Raw genomic sequence first — 20410 nt, forward strand, 5'->3', positions numbered from 1 at the left:
CGGGCTCCCGAAGTGTCCTTGAGCAAGACGCTGAACCCCTAATTGCTCCCGATGTACAGGTTGGTGCATTGCATGGTCATCGGTGTATGAATGTGTGTGTGAATGGGTGAATGTAATGCGCACCTATGCATCTATGTAAAGCACCTTGCATAAAGGTGCTATATAAATGCACCATTGACCATTTAGTGCAAAATAGAAGAAAATGTAAATGCTTTGGTCAAATTTCTTCAAAATTGTAAAGTACTTGAGTAAATGTACTTTTCACCACTATGAAATTCTTTTTCAGGGGACTGGTGGAGTTCATGGACTTCCTGGAATGACTGGTCGTACCGGTGCACCGGTAAGCTATCCAATTTATACTTAACTAACCTGGCATCCCTAATTTGGGCTTAAAATACGATATTATATGATAATATTGCACGTAAGAATGTATGATCTCTGGTTGTGTGTTTTCAACATGACTTATTGAAAACACAAGCTTGAATTGTTGTAACCTGTTTGCAGGGACTTATGGGTAGACCTGGACCGCTGGGCCACTCTGGACCAAAAGGAGATAGAGTAAGATGTTCTGTCATGAAGGATTCTCTAGTCTTCTTGCTATAATAATACTCATTTATTGATTCCTGTACATAGATGTGTATGTGTTTTAGCCATGAAGCCATTTTAACATAATAGACAATAATTATGGTTGGGTTTTGATTAAAACACTGTTCCATTGCTTACTATCAAGCTTATATAGTAAGTGTGTTACTTCCAGTTGAGGAAAATTAAGTACTCCATGTCAACCGCAGACCTTGACAAGGTTATTCATTGAAGTGTTTTCAGTTTATTGGCCTACAGCAATTTTACAACTTGTTTCACCTGTTTGACTATTGGCGTTGCATTCTGATTGTGTGTGTGTGTGTGTGTGTGTGTGTGTGTGTGTGTGTGTGTGTGTGCGCGTGTGCGTGTGCGTGTGCGTGTGCGTGCGTGCGTGCGTGCGTGCGTGCGTGCGTGCGTGCGTGGCAGGGAGGCGAGGGCCAACCAGGCAGACCGGGGCTTCCAGGACCTCCTGTAAGTTCTTCCTTCCTCCTCAGGCTCTCTCTTTCTCTTATCTCCACCGTGCACTGCACGGCAGTGTTGATTTCGTCGACTAAAACTATAATGGAAAATGTTCTGCGTACCACCTTATTTCACTGACAAAAACTGAGAAAAAACTAAGCTATGATGACTAAAAAGATTGACAATGTCATCAACAAATAAGATTGAGACAGCCTCGGAACGCCCACGGGATCCCCCAAGATGAAGTTTCTAATGTTGCTTTGGAGAGGGAGATCGGGAGCTCTCTGCTGGAGCTTAAGATAAGATGTGCTCATTTACTGCTCAAGACTAAATGTACCTCAAAATCGTACTTAAAGATGACCACGGATATAATTATGATGACCACGGAAATATGATGACCACGGATGGGTACAGGCTTTAGTTCCAACATACAGTACTATTGGTCCGACTTGTCAACCTACCTCAAACCCTAACCATAACCGCAAGCACGGAGCAGCGCATGTTCGCCAACCTTAATCCGATTGTTGTTTCCGCATGTCGGTCCTATGGTGTGTCGGATAAGCGTGCGCACCCCCCACGGATATGCTCGCCCCCTTTGTTCCCTGTACTCTCCTCAAATTATTGATGCAATTATCTATGAATTAATGCAGGTATACTATAGTATGTATATGAGCTGTTTGAACTTGTAAGAGGTGTGTCATTGATTGATCCCCAAAAGTAACTATGTCCCTTATCAGTTCAATGTCTTTTAGTTTGCAAATAATGGACAATTCCATGTTTCAAGGGGTACTATGTACAAGTAGGGTTGGGATTCGGTACCGGGTCCATTTCAGACCCGGTTCCGACATTGCGGATCCGGAGCCGGTTCCATCGTTTTTTTTATTAACGGTTCCCCAAACGGTTCTCATCAGTCGTCATTTAGCTCCGCTGTGTCTGCATGCATGCAAGCAGAGCCTGGGTTGACGTCACCACACCTACATGAGTGAGTGGGGTCGGGGAGGATACGCCCACTGTTCTGTGCATTCAGTGACCGCCGCGGAGTGAGTGGGACAGTATGTCAAAGAGATCTCCAAAGTGTGGTTAACAGAGAGGGAAATGACTCTGAGGCTGAGCACGGAAAGTGCAATAAATGCGATGCTATAGTTCCCTGCAACGGTTGTTGCAACTTGTACCAGTTGGACCACGTCCACATTGAGGAAACATCTCAAAATCAATATGCCTACACGAGTCCACAACTCACGAGAATAATCTAGGCACATCGCGTTTGTGAGCCATGCGGAAAGCCGTGCCCCCACTCCCCGCAGCTCCACCACAGCCGGCGGGGTACGAGGATGATGCAAGGCTGGTTCACTTTCCCCAGGCTAGTAACGTAATAGAAAATAAAAACTTACTGTATATTTAATATACAGTACAAATTGCAATATACAGTACAAATTGCAACAATGATATTGTTGTGGTGGCTAGCTGGTGGTGGTGGTGGTGAAGTTTAAATAATAGTGCCACCTCATAATTGTAGTACCTCATAAAAGAGCATTTTCAATAATTGAATTAATGAATTTGTGTTTATTATGTACTTGGTTAGGTTAGTTATAATATAAGCATAATCTATGTAAGAAAAAAAGGGGGAAAAAATTATATTAGGATCCGGTAAGGGAACCGTTAGGAACCGGAACCGTTAAGAGGCATCCGAGAAGGATCCGGAACCGTTAAGAGGCATCCGAGAAGGATCCGGAACCGTTAAAATCCTAACGAATACCAACCCTATATGTACAAGCTCACACGTCAGTGTAGAAAGTACAGTATTTGCGAGGGTCGCAGAAGTATAAAGTATCAAAAAATGGAAATTATAGTATAGTATACCCAAGTTATAGCTTAATTAAGTGTAGCACTTTAATAAATATACCTAGTGACTTTACACCACTGGGTTCCCTTCCATTCTGGGCTTCACCCATGGGATGCCAACGCCGTTGCCCACAGCGCTTAGCGAGGCGTACTAGCGAGGAGAGAGTAGTGCCAATGCACAGTGAGATTGTTGAGACCTGCAGGCAGGCAGGCTGGCAGTCGCTGGTGTTGTTCCTCTCTTTAAAAGGCCAGTGAGTAAGCACTTCTCTGAGGCCAATCTATAATTCATCAGGCGTCCCCTTGAACCCGCTGTGCCCTCCTCCACACACCCAGGTCCCATAAGCTGCGGTCGGGACGGGAAGGACGCGGGATTTCTGCGATGCCTCTGAAAAAGGGCACAGGCATCATCCTCTAGCTTCTAAACGAGAACCTTGACTTCTCTTCGATTCCTATAGACTAGCTAATTTCCATTTCCAATGTCTACCTTCTCCCAAAAGGTGTACATTTCAGATATGTTTAGTAAACAACATTTGTCACCGGAGTATTCATTTTAGAAATTGGAGAAATTATGGCATTTGAGGAATCAGTGCGTGCTTTTTATTTTTCCTCTGCCACCCCTCTCCCATTCTCCCTCCGTCTCTCACTTTATTTCTCTCTCTCCACCAGCTTTCTCTCTAATCATCAACTCTGTAATGTTCAGTCACTGTATCAATCTCTCTCATGTAGCATTTAAGGGTTTAACTGTGTAAAACTGCCCCAGACCTATAGTTTTCTCTGAAAGTGTGAGCTTGTTGCAGATCTGTTATTTTCAGAGCACAACACCCGAGTGTGGATCTCTTCTCCACTAGTCCCTCCTTAACATTTTAGTCTAGTTTTTATTTGTTGACGTGACGAAATTGCCAATATATTTAGTATTAGCTTTAGTCACCATAGCTTAGTTGTTATTTAGTTTTTATTGAGTTTGCATCAGTGAAAAAACGTAGTCGGCGAACATTTTTCACCATAATTGTTTTTAGTCGACGAAATCAACACTCCAGCCCTGCTTACTGTTTGTTTCTGTGCCTCATGCAGGGTGTTCCCAGTGTGGATGGCAACGGCAAAGGGATGAGCAGTCTGTACAAGCTCCAGGTGAGGGCGCTGTTCAAATCACATGACCCCGCTATCATGTACTGTTCAAATCACATGACCACGCTATCATGTACTGTTCAAATCACATGACCACGCTATCATGTACTGTTCAAATCACATGACCACGCTATCATGTACTGTTCAAATCACATGACCACGCTATCATGTATACTGTTCAAATCACATGACCACGCTATCATGTACTGTTCAAATCACATGACCACGCTATCATGTACTGTTCAAATCACATGACCACGCTATCATGTACTGTTCAAATCACATGACCACGCTATCATGTACTGTTCAAATCACATGACCACGCTATCATGTACTGTTCAAATCACATGACCACGCTATCATGTACTGTTCAAATCACATGACCACACTATCATGTACTGTTCAAATCACATGACCACGCTATCATGTACTGTTCAAATCACATGGCCACGCTATCATGTACTGTTCAAATCACATGAACACGCTATCATGTACTGTTCAAATCACATGACCACGCTATCATGTACTGTTCAAATCACATGCCCATGCTATCATGTACTGTTCAAATCACATGACCACGCTATCATGTACTGTTCAAATCACATGACCACGCTATCATGTACTGTTCAAATCACATGACCACGCTATCATGTACTGTTCAAATCACATGACCACGCTATCATGTACTGCAGTACACTTGTTGTAGAGTGCATGGCAAAAAGGTGAATAGGTAAAATAGCTAAACATGAATTGAACATGCAGTATTACAACTTTTTCCCCCTTCACTTCATACTGTGAAGATACAGTATTCAGTCATATAATGATAACGGCAGTATCTTTTCAGAGCGGCGGAGCGACTCTAGGACCTCCTGGACCCCTTGGCCCACCGGTAAGGGACATTTTGCCTGAAGCAACAACAAAAAAACCTGTACCTTAAAAAACCTTCACTTGCCCAGTGACATACGGCTAATGTAATGATATGGCATTGGGCTCCACTCCACAACCTGACTAAAGCTGAACATTACACGCTGTATATTGAGGAGTGAGTGGTGCTGGAGTGTTATCTGGCCCTTGGAAGCCCCTGTGTGTCTGTCGCATTATGTCCTGTTCCTGAGAGAGAGAGAGCTTGCTGGGCGCTGAAGAGGCTTCCTGCCTCTCAAACAGGTGTGAATGAATGAGACGCCTCGGGACAGAGCACAGTGTCGCTGATACCGCCGCTGTCGGGTGGAAACCAAAACTGTTTCTTTGCTGGAATTAATGGGGGTGGGGAAGAGAACCAGCGGCTCAGTGGAAAATAGCAGAACTACAAGCTCACAACAATGCATCATTTTGAGCTTGTAGATCTGCCATTCTCGCTATTTTTGCTTTATTTTTGCGTTAACGCCCTACTTCACTGTACAAGGGGCGTCACGCCCCTTGTACAGTGAAGTAGGATGTTAATTTACAAAATAAAACATTTAAAAATATATATATATATAAATAAATTGAGATACAAGTTTTTTCTGCCCGACAACCACGATTATGTAGAACGGACTCAGAACTTAAGCCGCTCTGCACCGTCCGGGGCCGAGGCCATGTGACCCCATTTCCTTATCAGCGCGCCCTGCTCTTCTGTTATCAGACAGACTGTAATCTCACCCATTCATGGCTGGCTGTGGGAGACATTCACTCACTGCACAGTGGTGGGAAAAAGTACAGTTTTGTTTTTTACTTGAGTAAAAAGTATCAATACCACAATCTAGAAATACTTGGTTACAAGTAAAAGTCCCGGTATTTAAATGTTACTTGAGTAAAACTACAAAAACATTGGCATCAAAATATACTTAAATTATAGCAAAAGCAAAAGTACTCATTATGCAGAATGTCCCATTTCACAAGTTCAATATGTACGTACACATCTTTTGAAAATAGCTGATCTACATTGTGAGCTTGTAGATCTGCTATTTTCAAATAGCCGACATATATAATAAGACTAAAGTGGTTAATGCATCTAAAAATCTACAAAGTAACTAGTAAGTAAAATGTTCAAATAATTGTATAGTGGAGTAATAGTAGAATATTTGCCTCTGGGATTAGAAACTTCAACATTGTACTTAAGTACGGTACTTGAGCACATGTACTGTACTTAGTTACTTTCCACCACTGTCCACTGCACCCAGCACTTCATGACCAGGTGGTGACGGAACACAGACATTCCAACACCCCCCCTCCTCTGTGCACAATGCACATGAACCACAGCCCAAGCCGTACAGTATAAGAACGGAGGCTTCTCCTGCTGTACTGCATCCATCACAGCCAATCGGCTCCCACGGAGCAATCAATAAGACAGCATCTTAATCAGTGTTAAGAGGGAAAGGGGGCTGCATTCATCAATAGCTGCTTATATTTAGAATGGTGGGAGATTGCTGGTGCCACATCAGAATGTACACGCTGCATATTAATGCTACTATTCATGATCTATAGTTCGTTAGATCTAGTACTGAACTTAAGTACAATGTTGTGGTATTTGTACTTTACTTGACTATTTCCAATTTCCTGTACTTTTACTTCTACTCCACTACATCTCAGATCCAAATATTGTACTTTTACTCCACTATTATTTGAAAACTTTTTTGTTACTAGTTACTTTGTAGATTTTGATTACAATTACATAACACACATTAACCACTTCAGCACTATATACATTTCGGCTCACAATGCGTCGCGATGCACATACTGTGCCAAGTGATCATTTATAAAATGCATATGGATGATGGATATGTATTGATTGATGTGATTGCTGCATTACCAGTATTAGTATTTTCCACATGGTTAATCTGCCTCCTCCTCCTTTCCAGGGTCCCAAAGGAGATGATGGATCTGCTGTGAGTTGGATTTTTATTTTTTCATTCAGTTATATAATATACCAGTAAGACGCCTGAGGGCGAGAAGCGAGCATGCATCCGCCTCGTTGGCGGCAGACTGCTGTGCGAGCGCTGGTGCTTTAGCATGGGGGGGGGGTCAGATCAACATGGAATGAATTCTGTACTGGTCATATAAGGAGCATGTCTTGAGTGTACATAGCAATTATCAAATTACTCTGGCATTTTATTTTGCCAGCGGGAACTTACACTATGAACCCCCCCACCCACCACCACACGCACACACACACACACCTTACTGCCCTGAAACTATCCACAGAGCTGAGACATGGCAGCAATACAAACCGTCTCATATCAACTTGAATTCTTTATTCTCAGGGGACCAATTGCATTTTTTTTCTCTCTCTCTCTTTCTTTTTTTATTGTTTTGTTGCAGGGGGGCGATTTTTCACCGGGATGTTAATTTGACATTTTAATAAATAGTGCGAGCGGTGCCTCAGTGCCGTAGCGGAATTGCCCCAATCCGTCTCCCCATGCTGATCCTGGGGGCTGCATGGCCCACACTCTCCCTTTAGCCACACTCGCTTATTCATGACAATCTACATGTGTGACGATTACCCACGCAATTCGTCTATGTCACAACGTGTTGGCCCCCTCTCTCTTTCTCTCCCTCTTTCTCTCCCTCTCTCTCTCTCTCTCTCTCTCTCTCTCAATCTCTCTCTCTCTCTCTCTCTCTCTCTCTCTCTCTCTCTCTCTCTCTCTCTCTCTCTCTCTCTCTCCGCTGCGTAATGGCATTTCTCCATGGTAGCCCGAGCAAGAGGACACCAGACGGAGGCCATCACTTTGTTCCACTAGCTACTACATGGAACGCGGGCCTCTATCTATTTTTAGTGTATAATTGTACTTTTCAAACGGAGCTTCTGTCTCGGCACTGCTGGAGGTAGAATGTACGTGTCATGTACTGTACAGTGTACACGCTGTACTGTAGGACTGATCAAATCTATATTTAACCTCGCATCCGTATTACGGGACTAACGAGCTCACGAAGCGTTGCGTTACGACAAGTGTGAGCTTGTAGACTCTACTATAAAGTGTATACTGTACATATGGCCCCTGCTGCAAAAACTACCCTTGTAAATCGGTCGACTAAGTAAATGGTTTAAGTGGATACTGTAATTCACAGATAAAGTAAAGAAAAATAAGATAATAATTACTTTTGCTTTTCTTTTCTTTTCTTTTTTCAATAAAGACAAAAATACGTTTTAGCCCTTGTTTTTACCAGTTTTGGATGACGATGATAATGGTGCGCATGCAAAATGATTAAATACTGTGTCGGTACAGTACCATAACAAGTTACAACCCACCCGGCCGTCACTCCAGGCTGTGGAATTGACATCCATAATGACAGGTCTGCTGTTTATTCATGTCTAACCAGGCACAGCGAGAGACGAGCTATGAATTCATGTGAAATTGTTTCCCTTGACAGAAATTAATGTACTCGCCTTATCGTCTCTGTCGGGTGTAAACCTCATGTCCTAAACTGTTACTTTTCAGGATTCGAATTTGAAAAGTAGCAAAAAGCAGCAGATGTACAAGCTCAAAACGTGTCGCAAATGAGCGTGTCGGATCTGCTACTTTTGATGCTTTTGTGTGTGATTACTGTAGTAAGGTCAAGTAGGGTATTAAACACAAAAAATCGCAAAAATACAGCTACATTATAGTAGTGGCTTTGATATTTTGTCATTGATGTATCTGGAAATCACAATTAACACTAAGATAGCTTAAACAACTGTTTAGTGTAGTGTGACATTACATTGTCTTCCAGCAGGGCAAACAAGTCAGGACACAGTGGCTAGGAATCTCAGAATAGCCAGTGGCTTGATGACCACTAACAAATGGTTGGGTGTCGCTTGGTAGGCTTGCATGTTAGAACACCTACTGTGCCTCCTAGCACTGGGCTTCCTGGTGACCATATATGTTTGACAATTTGGGACGAAGGGGGTTTGGGTAACCTGAGACCACCTTTGTCTCTGCTTTCAGTTGTATAAAGGTCTACTGTAAATGCCTATCTGTACGTGTGTTAGTCTGGAAGCCGAGAGGCTGAAGGATCCGTGGGGCTCTGTCCCCATGGCTGATGCTGTATTGAACTCTGCAAATAAAATGGAACTCCGGAACCTTCATCTGCCTGTCTCTGCTGTTGACTTCATGCTCCGTATTTTTGCCTGAGTATTTTCTAGTCTAAGTATTCAAAGGTCTGTGTATGGGCCTTTGATTGTAGAACAGATTCTTCAAAGTGGTGCCGAGCTCGGTCGTGTTGATGCATTTTTGCGTCAGGCGAGAGAACCAGTGGACAATTGACAATTCAGTCTAATAGGATGTTTCGGTCGGCAATTTTTGAACGGAGGGGAACGGCGACGACGACGGCGCTGCGCGCTGCAATCGAACCGACGGGGTTCAACACGGCGATCACCGCCGCAACAGGGATGGCCTGCACTGAGGGGCGACGATGCACAGCTGCGGTTCCTGCCCGGCGATGGACGGAGGGACTACAGTCGGAGTTGAGCGGCGTTCGAAGGGAGGCGGCCTACAGTCTACTCTACACGGCGGCTGCGGTGGAGGGCGATTGTGCGTGCCTCGGCGATGGACAGCGGCTGGACGGCGGGGAGGGTGCCCCGGCCCGTGGGCGTTCATCGGCGGTCCAAGGGAGGCGATGGCCACTTCATTGACTCTTCACGGCGCGTCTCGACTCGATAGGCGCCGGCGGCGGGGCGTCGTGGCTTCGTTCCATTCAGCGGCTCGACAGAGCTGATCTACAAGCTCGCAACGCGGCGAATCGCAAGTTTCTGCCTCGCGGAGGCCTGCAGGCTCCTGTGATGACACTAATTCACTTTCTCGTTTTTTTAGTCATGTTGTATTTTCATGACTGAAAGGGAGGAGGTGATGAAGTGAATTCAGATCAGAATGAAAGTTTTCGGACAAAGGGCAACTCTCGACAACAGAGCGGCCTACGCCATGCGGTGCATAAGTGTACTGCATCACAAACCTCGTTTGACCCGTGTGCGCTGACTGATGACGAAGGTGAGACAAAAGGAGAAGAAACGTTACAGAAGATTCTATTATATCAGATGGATATCGTTCCATTTGATTCCAAATGTATGTTTACGTTTGTCTAGTTCAACATATAATGGGCATGTGTGTTGATTTTATGTGTCAGGTATTTAATTAGAGAAGTTGGCTTAATGGGGATGATATGCCTAACGGGGATTTGGAGCTGAATAGAAATATTTACCGGAGTAAAATTAGTTAGATGTCTCTTTGTCAGGCGAAAGACAGCGCTCCTGTCGTACGCATAAGTATTAATCATCCTAATGGTGCATAAAGTTCTTATTTTTGTTCGAATAAATTTGTGAATGGGAAAAGTCAACGAAAGTATTTCTGCTATGACATGTGGGGAAAACTCTAAAGTTATATAAATTACTCTAGGATTTTAACGTAAGTGAATAATAGTAGCATGCACGAGGTGGTCAGGTCTCGCGTTGGTTTTTTATGTTGTTTCCGTGGGTGTGAATCACAAAGAGGTGGTCAGGTCTCGCGTTGGTTTTTTATATGTTGTTTCCGTGGGTGTGAATCACAAAGTGCCGCAGCTGTTATTTGTACGAGCCTTGGGAAATCTAGAGTGTTGAAATAATTTGGATGATTTCTGCATGTCCTAAAGATGAGTTAACTAAACAAAAATGAATCATTTTATGAATGACTATGGTAAAATTTATCCTTAACATTAACTGATGCTAAGAGCATCAGATGTAAAGTTTGAAGAACTGTAACACACTTTGTATTCAATAATTGGGTGCTTTGGAGTGAAGCAAAAGGGGTTGGATACAGCGACGGTGTATTGTGTCTAAATGTCAGATATATGTTTACGGGTTATCATTTATGTCAATGATCATGTTTTGAGTTATGTAAAGGTTTAAAGTGAAGTTAATTACAGTACAGAGAAGTTAGGGTGTAAGAGAGAACACAGAAGGGAGTTCTATAAGCACACCGATGATAATACTGTAATGGAATGAGAACACTGGTAACGAGTTATGTGATTTGAATGCCTAGAAGTCTGCAAACCATTTTTGAATTCTACTGTAATTGTTGATCTCTTTGTGTCATATTTTTAATGTTCCAGTCAGTGCCAAAGGGAGGACGAGGGTCAATAATTGTGTTTCCATATTCGTTTTTATGAGGCATGGTTGCCTCAAAGGGAGGTCTGATGTATCTGGAAATCACAATTAACACTAAGATAGCTTAAACAACTGTTTAGTGTAGTGTGACATTACATTGTCTTCCAGCAGGGCAAACAAGTCAGGACACAGTGGCTAGGAATCTCAGAATAGCCAGTGGCTTGATGACCACTAACAAATGGTTGGGTGTCGCTTGGTAGGCTTGCATGTTAGAACACCTACTGTGCCTCCTAGCACTGGGCTTCCTGGTGACCATATATGTTTGACAATTTGGGACGAAGGGGGTTTGGGTAACCTGAGACCACCTTTGTCTCTGCTTTCAGTTGTATAAAGGTCTACTGTAAATGCCTATCTGTACGTGTGTTAGTCTGGAAGCCGAGAGGCTGAAGGATCCGTGGGGCTCTGTCCCCATGGCTGATGCTGTATTGAACTCTGCAAATAAAATGGAACTCCGGAACCTTCATCTGCCTGTCTCTGCTGTTGACTTCATGCTCCGTATTTTTGCCTGAGTATTTTCTAGTCTAAGTATTCAAAGGTCTGTGTATGGGCCTTTGATTGTAGAACAGATTCTTCATCATTAACTGTGTGCTAAATGGTTGATTGACCGACCGTAGATTATCTCCCTGTACGTTCCTTTGAAGACCTGCTGTTTACTGTCTTTGGGGAGCATTTCGCAAACAATGGGTCGGGACTAGGGATGTCCCAATCACGTGTTTTTGCTCACAATCACGAAAAAACATATTTATCTAATGACTACAAATGTCCCAAGAAACTAGCTAGCCTAGCCACTGACTACCGAGTATGCTGCACTCTGGGAGAACAGAGCAGCTGAATTCTTTGTTTTGATTAGTCGTTCCATGAGGCTGGTTTGAAGCACGGCTAGAAGGCTGTTTCAACCAATCAGATTGCTTCCTCGAAACGACCTATTGTATACCGGTAATAGTGCTTAAGTGGTTGATTCATAATGTATTCGTGTACATTTGTGAAGCCCTAATCTGATGTAAATGTGCTCTCTGTGGACAGGGTGAACCAGGACCCATGGGACTGCCCGGTCTGGAGGGTCTGCCCGGTTCCAAGGTAAGTTCCAGCATGGCATCTGGGGAACCCCAGGGGTCCTTGAGGGGGTTTCCAAGGGGGTCCAAGCCATAAATCAGTGGTTTTCAATCCTTTTCGTAAAGGTCCATTATTTATTCGGCACTTGAGATTAGCCTCTCAGACCCAAAACTTTAATATTTCGATATTTCTTTAATATTTCCGATAACATTTTGTCCACAATTCCATGATTGATGTTGGTACATCAGAGAGACAACAGGCAAACGTTGATCAAAATAACACTTCTTCTACATTCTCTAATTGTGTAGACTTCTTGCATATTAATGCAGATGTTTAACAATAATTTAACTCTTGAGAGTTATCTTTAACTCTCACGAGTTAAAGATCTATAAGGGTCCAAACTCCGTCATTTTGCTGTGGACCACCTGCAACCCCCTCAAGGGCCACTGGTGGTCCCCGGAGCACTGGTTGAAAACCACTGTTATAAATGATTGATTGTTAGAAACCAAATGGGCCTGTAACTCCTAAGACTGTACAAATGAAACCAAATGGACAGGTCTGTAACTCTGAGAGTACGAGTTAATTTGGTTCCATTTGTACACTCTGAGTTATGGGAGTCCTTGAAAATAAAATGTTTGAGAACCCACTGTACCAGCTGCACTAATAATATGCCATAGTGTCGTAGTAAATCAGTGTCATACTGTACATATTCTGAAGAAAACCTGGAGACTGACATTCAGTAATTGGGTCTTATGATCAAACGTTTCAAAATAAGAACATTATAATGGTGTGTAAAAACTACATTTAAAATGTTCCACGGACGAGGCCACGTTTTGCCACGGACACATTGACGATGACCCCTGGTTGAGAATCTCTGAGCACATTGACGATGACCCCTGGTTGAGAATCTCTGAGCACATTGACGATGACCCCTGGTTGAGAATCTCTGAGCACATTGACGATGACCCCTGGTTGAGAATCTCTGAGCTACAGTACAGTTGTTTTGCCACGGACACATTGACGGTGACCCCTGGTTGAGAGTCTCTGAGCTACAGTACATTGACGGTGACCCCTGGTTGAGAGTCTCTGAGCTACAGTACATTGACGATGATCCCTGGTTGAGAATCTCTGAGCTACAGTACAGTCTGTCATCCTCCGTGACATAAACAGATTAGAATGAGGGCATGCTTCCTCTCTGTGAGTCAAATGACAGCAGTAGCACGGTGCACGGCTGAGCACTTACCAACACTAATATATTCTTAACACTTATGCACTTCTTAGAGTGTATATATTCCTTTACATCTTTGCCCAGATATGCTGTCTGTAAGACCCCCCACCCCCACCATGTCCAATTGGCTCCATTCAGCATCATGGCAGAAAACGTCTATTTACCTTGCATATTTATCTGGATGGCAAAATTAGAACCGGTTTAGTATTGATTTGTTGTGAGAGGCCTGCAGATTGCAGGAATGCCCAAGATTTAGCCAAGGCATTGGCTAAATTCTGTTCAGTGTCTGTGATAATTGGCAGTCGCTAGTCGCTACATATTATTGTGTTTCCTTTGCTTGATGTTTTGTGTAAAGCACATTGAATTGCCTTGTCGTTGAAATGTGCTGTATAAATCAAATTGCCTTGCCTTGCCTTACATTTGGAGGAGACGATGCTTCCCGGTATCCATGAACCCTATCCTGAAACACATTGTTGAGTTTCCCAAGTTTGTGCATTACTATAATTGCTTGTGTTCAAAGAAGAATGTGAATGCAAATGAAGATGTTAAATGTGTGTCTACTACTATACCGGTACTTGTCAAATGTCCCCACAACTATAGCATAATTTGAGAAAAACAATATTGTGAGGACACTTTTTCTGTTAGGATCGAGCATTTTGAGGCTACAGTAGGTTTAGGGGTTAGGCCTGTTTTGCCTGACACACCAAAAAGAGCAGATCTACAAGCTCACAACACATTGCGCTGCGACACGTTGTGAGCTTGTAGAATGGCTACTTCATGCTTTGAGGTTAGGGTTAAAAATGGCAATTATAAAAATTGCCGCTGATGTGTCTTTTCTTCAGGGTTCTGTGGATATTTTTCTAAGTTGCTCGTTGAGAATGAATATGGAGATCCAGGCAGGCACATAATCCTTATTTCCATTTATTGGTCAGCATCAGTTACAGACAGGTTACAGATATCATCGTTCCATCATATTGAGGCCTGCATCTCATGCAGGGCCCCCCTTGTCTCTCTCTCTCTCTGTCTCTCTCTGTATCTCACTCACACTCTTCTACTGATCCCCTACCTGTCTTATACAGTCTTAACATGTGGGTGTCACCCTGTTCCTGCGTGTGTGTGTGTGTGTGTGTGTGTGTTGTTGACCCTCAAGGCTTAGTCAACAAGCTACCACAGAGTCAGCAATCAGTCACCACAGGGGTCTTTCTGTTGAACGCATTCCTTGGGTGGTAAAAGTCACTGAGCCTACTATATATGACAGGAAGAACTCACAGCTGTTATTTAAGATAGCTGACTATCCCAAAGTGTCCCTGCGCCATCTTTAGTGACTGGCTATCCCAGATGGGACTCAATGTGACCTCCTATAAGCCAAAGTATTATGTGTACAATTATGACATATGTTGAGATGCATAAGCTATCAAAATATACATCAGACCCCCCTTCTGGGGAATTAAATATTCCCCAGACATAATTCATATTTTATAAATGACCAAAATTAATTTTCCAAAAAAATGTTCACTTTTTTCTTTTTTTTTCAAAAAATCCCAAAATGTTCAAATTCCCCAAACGGTCTCCCTTCGTAGGTAATTACCCTCTTCCCCCCTGGATAATGTGAAGATGAAACACAGTCAGGTTGACACAAAACTCAAAACAAAATGAACAAAATCAATCTGTTAGACAATGACCCTATCAGTCCGAAACTGTTTGTTGTCACACCCAGATAAAATAAATTCAAGTGAACTGTTCCTAGGCTAATTACTATACTATTTTTAATTTGTTCCCCAACATTAGATAGGCTGATTCCTGTACCTGTATAGACATCAATATTTGTTTGGAAGTGGATTCCAATATCGACTTAATAAGAAATAATATAATATTCCCTTCTCCCCCCCTTCTTAGTTAGTGAGCAACTTTCATGGAATAATGGATGAATGGCCCTGCAGAAACCATCCATCCGACACTCGGAAAGTTGCACACAAACTAAGAGCTAACATGTAATACTCATGGTGAGTTCCAACCTGTATCAATATTATATGTGACTATTAACATAGTAACATTATACTGACTCCATCAGTTCAACATTGTCTGCAATATATTACTCGATAACCTAAAGCCTACGGGTTACTTCATCCTGTTTTAGTACTTGGTAATGTTCAGTACTTTGGTCTGTTCCACCCATATAAACAAGCACACAGAGGCGACCCCTGTGAACCCTGCCTCCCCAGGCAGACGAGTCAATTTAGTGCATGTGTATACAGGTTCCAATACCAACTCACTCACATCTTCTGACGTTAACTCATTATCCTAATGTAGGCCTATTTTAACTAACAATCAAACAACATTTGTATTACTAACTAGAATATAATTCCCATTCCTTAATTGGACTTCACTGTGATACTTAAGGAAGTTATCTAAAATGAACTCATATTATTACCATCAACTATTATTTTCAAACAACTATTTTAACTATCTATATTGTACCAAATTAGAACCGAACCAGCATGGGGCTTGTTCCGTTGTACCTCTTGTATGACAGACCTGAAACTGAACCATATTTAAAACAGAAATTAAACTCCTTATTTAACTGAAATCCTATTTAGACTAAATCAAATTCCTATATTGATTAAATACAAATACCTGTAAAATGAAAAGTTAACACTCAAAGCATGACAAAATGGTTAGACCATCCCTTTAACAGTACTATTTCCAGTACCTTGTTATATCTATTTTGACCTGCCAGCACAGAATACAACAAAACACAAACATTAGAACAACATTTTCCAACATTAATCACAATTCAGATGAACCGCGATTTTTTCCCTTCATGACGCAAATTGTTCAAACGTTCAACGCGCTAGGGAAATGGTTCCCACAATTCTTTTTTCGCCTATAGAATAAAAACGCTTGGAACATCCTTCTTGATTCTCAGAGCTAGCACAGCTCTCTGATCTGTAGGTTCGAAGCAGACAGTTTTGTCACCATATGCTCCAGCACCAATGAACCACAGCTGAACTGCAGTTGGCAGTAGAATCTCCTTTAACCAATACTTAAAATTCACACCATAATACACCCTTACAAATGTAGTCCTTAATTGCGACCTACTTGTTGACATCAGACTCCAAAAGCAGACTTTCTTCCCATCTTTTTCTCTAAATAGCACCCCCAATGAACAGCTCACAGCGGGTCAAACAGAGGTAGGAGGTATGGACAGGACAGGACAGGAGGTCCACAGGAGGTCCCTAAAGCCCTCTCCCTGTTATCTGAAACTAAACAAGGTATTTATTTTAGGGTGAGAAGGAAATAGCTCTCTCCCCCCTCTTTACCCTAAAGCACATTCCGTCAGAGCATATAAAGATTGACTCTCCAGTATTCGTATTCAGCTCTGTATGTATTTGCTCATTTAACTATCACTCTTAGAATGGCTTCTACTAGCAATCCTTTTTCAATGAAGTTCCCTTGCCTGTAGCCTACACTCTCATACAGAGTTGATTCAAAATACTACCACAGTGTAGTAGTATTATTTTCCAACCCTTCAAACATAACTCACCTAACTCACTCACTTCACACAGTCGAACAGAGAGGGGAGAGGGACCCCCCTCGTCTCACTCACTCATGCACTCAATCAGGCGGTGTCCCCTTTCACACACACATTTCAATAGAGAGGGGCGTGTCAAGTCAACTGTCAAAAGAAGAGCATGGCACTTCTCCTTTAGCTGTAGGTCCGGTCAACTTGACTTCCCTCAAAGTTTCCCAATGTGGTTTCTGATCACATTGTCCAGAAAAATGACCATATATCCCACATTTATGGCAAACACCTCTCATCCTCCAGCTTTCCGGGCTGTGACGTGTCTGTGGCTGTACTGCCCCCTGATAGGGTCGCACAGGTGGCTGACATCCCCATTGCCACTGCGTCCTCTGTTGTGGCCCCACGAAACCAGGAGTCTCTCGTACTCTCCATGGCAGAAGTGGTTGTGGCAAAACAGCCGTGCAAAAACGCTGCAAGTGCGTCACATCGCCACACCTATAACAGCCTGTGTAATAACGTGATCCACTCGGCTTGGGATTATGTGGACGAAACTGTTCGGGCTGAGTCTTGTCAACCCTGGGTGCACTGGGTAGGTCAGGAGCCGCCTGGGGCTCAACCCCAGCTGTCACGACAGCCGCTTGTATGATCTGTTGTGCGCCCTCCAACTGGGTCTTGGTCAGCAGTCGAACCATTTCTGTGTGACTTTGTTCCTGCTCATCTGCCTCCTTGCGAGCAAGTCCAACGCAGTGTACAATGTGATCCGCGTACAGAGCAAGGGGCAATTTCGCCAGGCCAACCACTGTCTGCAGATTGGCCCTGACTTTCTCAGGAAGACCTTGTTCAATTTTTGAGTGGACAATAGACCGTTCTAAATCATTACGCTCAGGGTCCTTTCCTGTGGCATCCATCCATTCCTGGTACACGCGGGCGACATATTTACGTGGTGGTTCGGAGACCCCCAGCGGAGATATCATAATCGTATCCGGATGTACGACAGTGGGGTACAAGACTCTCAGCACACGCCATAGTGCTCCTCTGTGACTCAAGAAAAGGTCTGCGTCTCCAGCCGTCGTGCATGCGTACAGTCGAAGTCCCGCACGGATAAGAATGTCATCTAGGCCGTCTATGTCAATCAGATTTGCCAGAAGTTGTTTTAAGTCACCCACAGTTAGCTCTGTCCCAATCAAAAGGTCCTCAAACTTCAATATCCAGCGGTGCGCACCATCCCGCAAAAGGGGAAGTTGACGCACAATGTCAGTCATGTCGACGGACGCCCATGGCTTGTATTCCATATGTCTGCCCTTCCCCAGCACCGGGAGCATCCTGGGGCAGTTATCATCAATGTCAGGTGTGGGCCTCTTTGATCTGCATGGGCATTCGTTCAAGGCCCCCCTGGAGTCTTTCACACGTCTCCGGCTTGAACGTGTGCGAGTGCCGGAATGGCTCTCACAATCACTGCTGTCCTGTTCAAAATCCTCATCACTTTTGTTGAAGTACTTCCTCTTACTCCCACTCTCCCTGTCGTGACTCGGTAACACACGTTTCTCCGTGCGTCCAGCAGCTCTGTCACGGCAGTGTTTGCTCTCCAGCTCTTTCAACGCATCAGAATGGTCATTGTACAATCGAACCAAGTCTTTTTCTTGAGCAGTCAATCCAGCCAAACGCTCCGCCAGGTACGTAGTAGCGGCTGAATCCTCAATATTCTCCCGAAAACTCTTCTCCGCCTCAGAAATCTGCCCATGAAGAACAGTGAGACTATCGCCAAGAGAGTTCAGCATCATGACAGCGTCCCCCCTCACTTCCTCCTGTGACAGGTTGCTGCCGCTCATGGCCGGATTGGGGCTTGCTGTCCTTCCGTAGATGTCATCACCTCCATGTAAACTGTGGCTGTGTGCAGCCTTGTCACTGAGATCACCGATCAACTGTTTCTCCCTCACTGAAAGTCCATTCAACTGCGTCTCAATCATACGCAGAAAATGTCTGTGTGCCCTCGTCGACACAGTCAATTCACTGATCAAGTCCCTTTTCAGGCGCCGGACCGATCCCAGCTCCTCTTTAATACAGTCTGCTTGTAGCCCAGGTTTTGACTGCTCAGATGTTCTCACGTCCCTGTTGTCCACCTCAGTCTGTGCTGAGTTGTTGCTGTGACCCTCAGTGTCAATGCACTGGTTGTCTGTGCTGCAATCAGCGGAAATCTTCTCATCGGGCAGTACTGACACAGGAGACAATGGTACGGACAATTTCCTGCTCATCTCCTCACTGTCAATATGACTCGTTCTCAGCTGTCGACCTATTTTTACTTGAATCTGATGCCATTTTTCTGAAATTCTGGGAATATTCTTAGATGAGAATTTGTTTTGCACAATGCGCACTAGAGTGGCAGCCATAACTACTAAATTGTAGATAATCTCACTCACTGTCATAAATTCTGGGTGATACACTCTGTACTCTGACTGCAGTCTCCTCTCACCTCACACAGACACGCATACTCATTTGCATACTAGCCCCAAAGAATGAGTAGATAGTCTACAAACTCATGTAAAAACATGTAATACTTTCTCTCTCACCATTCACACAGGAAAGTGTAAAATAAAGAAATGAGAAAACTACTGACAGTGACAAAGAAATATAGAAATGCCTCTATATTTCTTTTTAGACTAGCAAGTCAAATCACTGACTGAGGGAAGAGATTGACCCCCCTGCATGCACTCCATACAGGCGTCAAATGCACTCAATCGCTCCCTCATTCACATCTAAGCAACTGTTTTGTCCCAGAATCAAATTACCCCTGCAGGCTATATTTCTTTGACTAAAATAAAAAACCTGTATGCTTAACCATCCAAATTAACCTATCTAATTTTACAAAGGATAAATGAAATATCCTAAATGTGATCATTTACAATGAGAAATGTATTCTCAATTATACCTCCTAAATTTAGCTTGGACCCCCAAATTAAAGCCAATTTAACCTGAATTAAATCCCCATTTTAATATCTATATTACTCCCCCCTCAGAAACATGTCCCACATGCTTCAGAAATACCTAAAAGAAAAAATAATACTATAGGCCAACCCAAATAATAACACCCAAGCCTAAAGCATAAAATCCTCCCCCGCTCCGTCGCAAAGACAAAGAAAAAGGCCTCCCCAGCATGCGGCATTCAACCCCAACTCACAAAGATGCTCTAGCACACACATGTACGCACAATCATACCACATAAGCTACACTACCATCTAACTCTTAAACCCTGTCAACACCCTAACAGAAGCAGACTCCAAGTACCTAATCACTAACCTAACCAATAACCTGCCTAACACAGCGTCCAGATGTACACTATGGCCCTAACACGTACGCTTAACACAAGAATCACAAACCTATTCCATCATCCTAACTTCAGTCCCAGGTCCCATCCAAAGTCACGTCAAAAGCAACAAAAAATCCACAGATACGCAGGTCCGTCTCGCGTGGCGCAGAAAAATCCCCAGACTTTTCCTCACCATCCACCCTC

The 20410-nt window shown here is 43.4% G+C and overlaps 1 protein-coding gene across 1 annotated transcript in view; it reads left to right on the forward strand.

The window, feature by feature from the left end:
* Nucleotides 1-20410, forward strand: part of LOC306930652 (uncharacterized protein) — a 118416-nt gene that overhangs the window by 76041 nt on the left and 21965 nt on the right. The window contains exons 21-27 of the mRNA XM_079511725.1: nt 287-340; nt 505-558; nt 1009-1053; nt 3955-4011; nt 4853-4897; nt 6846-6872; nt 12122-12175. Coding sequence (XP_079367851.1) covers nt 287-340; nt 505-558; nt 1009-1053; nt 3955-4011; nt 4853-4897; nt 6846-6872; nt 12122-12175 — 336 coding nt within the window. The remainder of the gene's footprint in view (nt 1-286; nt 341-504; nt 559-1008; nt 1054-3954; nt 4012-4852; nt 4898-6845; nt 6873-12121; nt 12176-20410) is intronic.

This window comes from Electrona antarctica (assembly GCF_951216825.1).
Source record: "Electrona antarctica genome assembly, chromosome: 10".
Classification (NCBI taxonomy): Eukaryota; Metazoa; Chordata; class Actinopteri; order Myctophiformes; family Myctophidae; genus Electrona; species Electrona antarctica.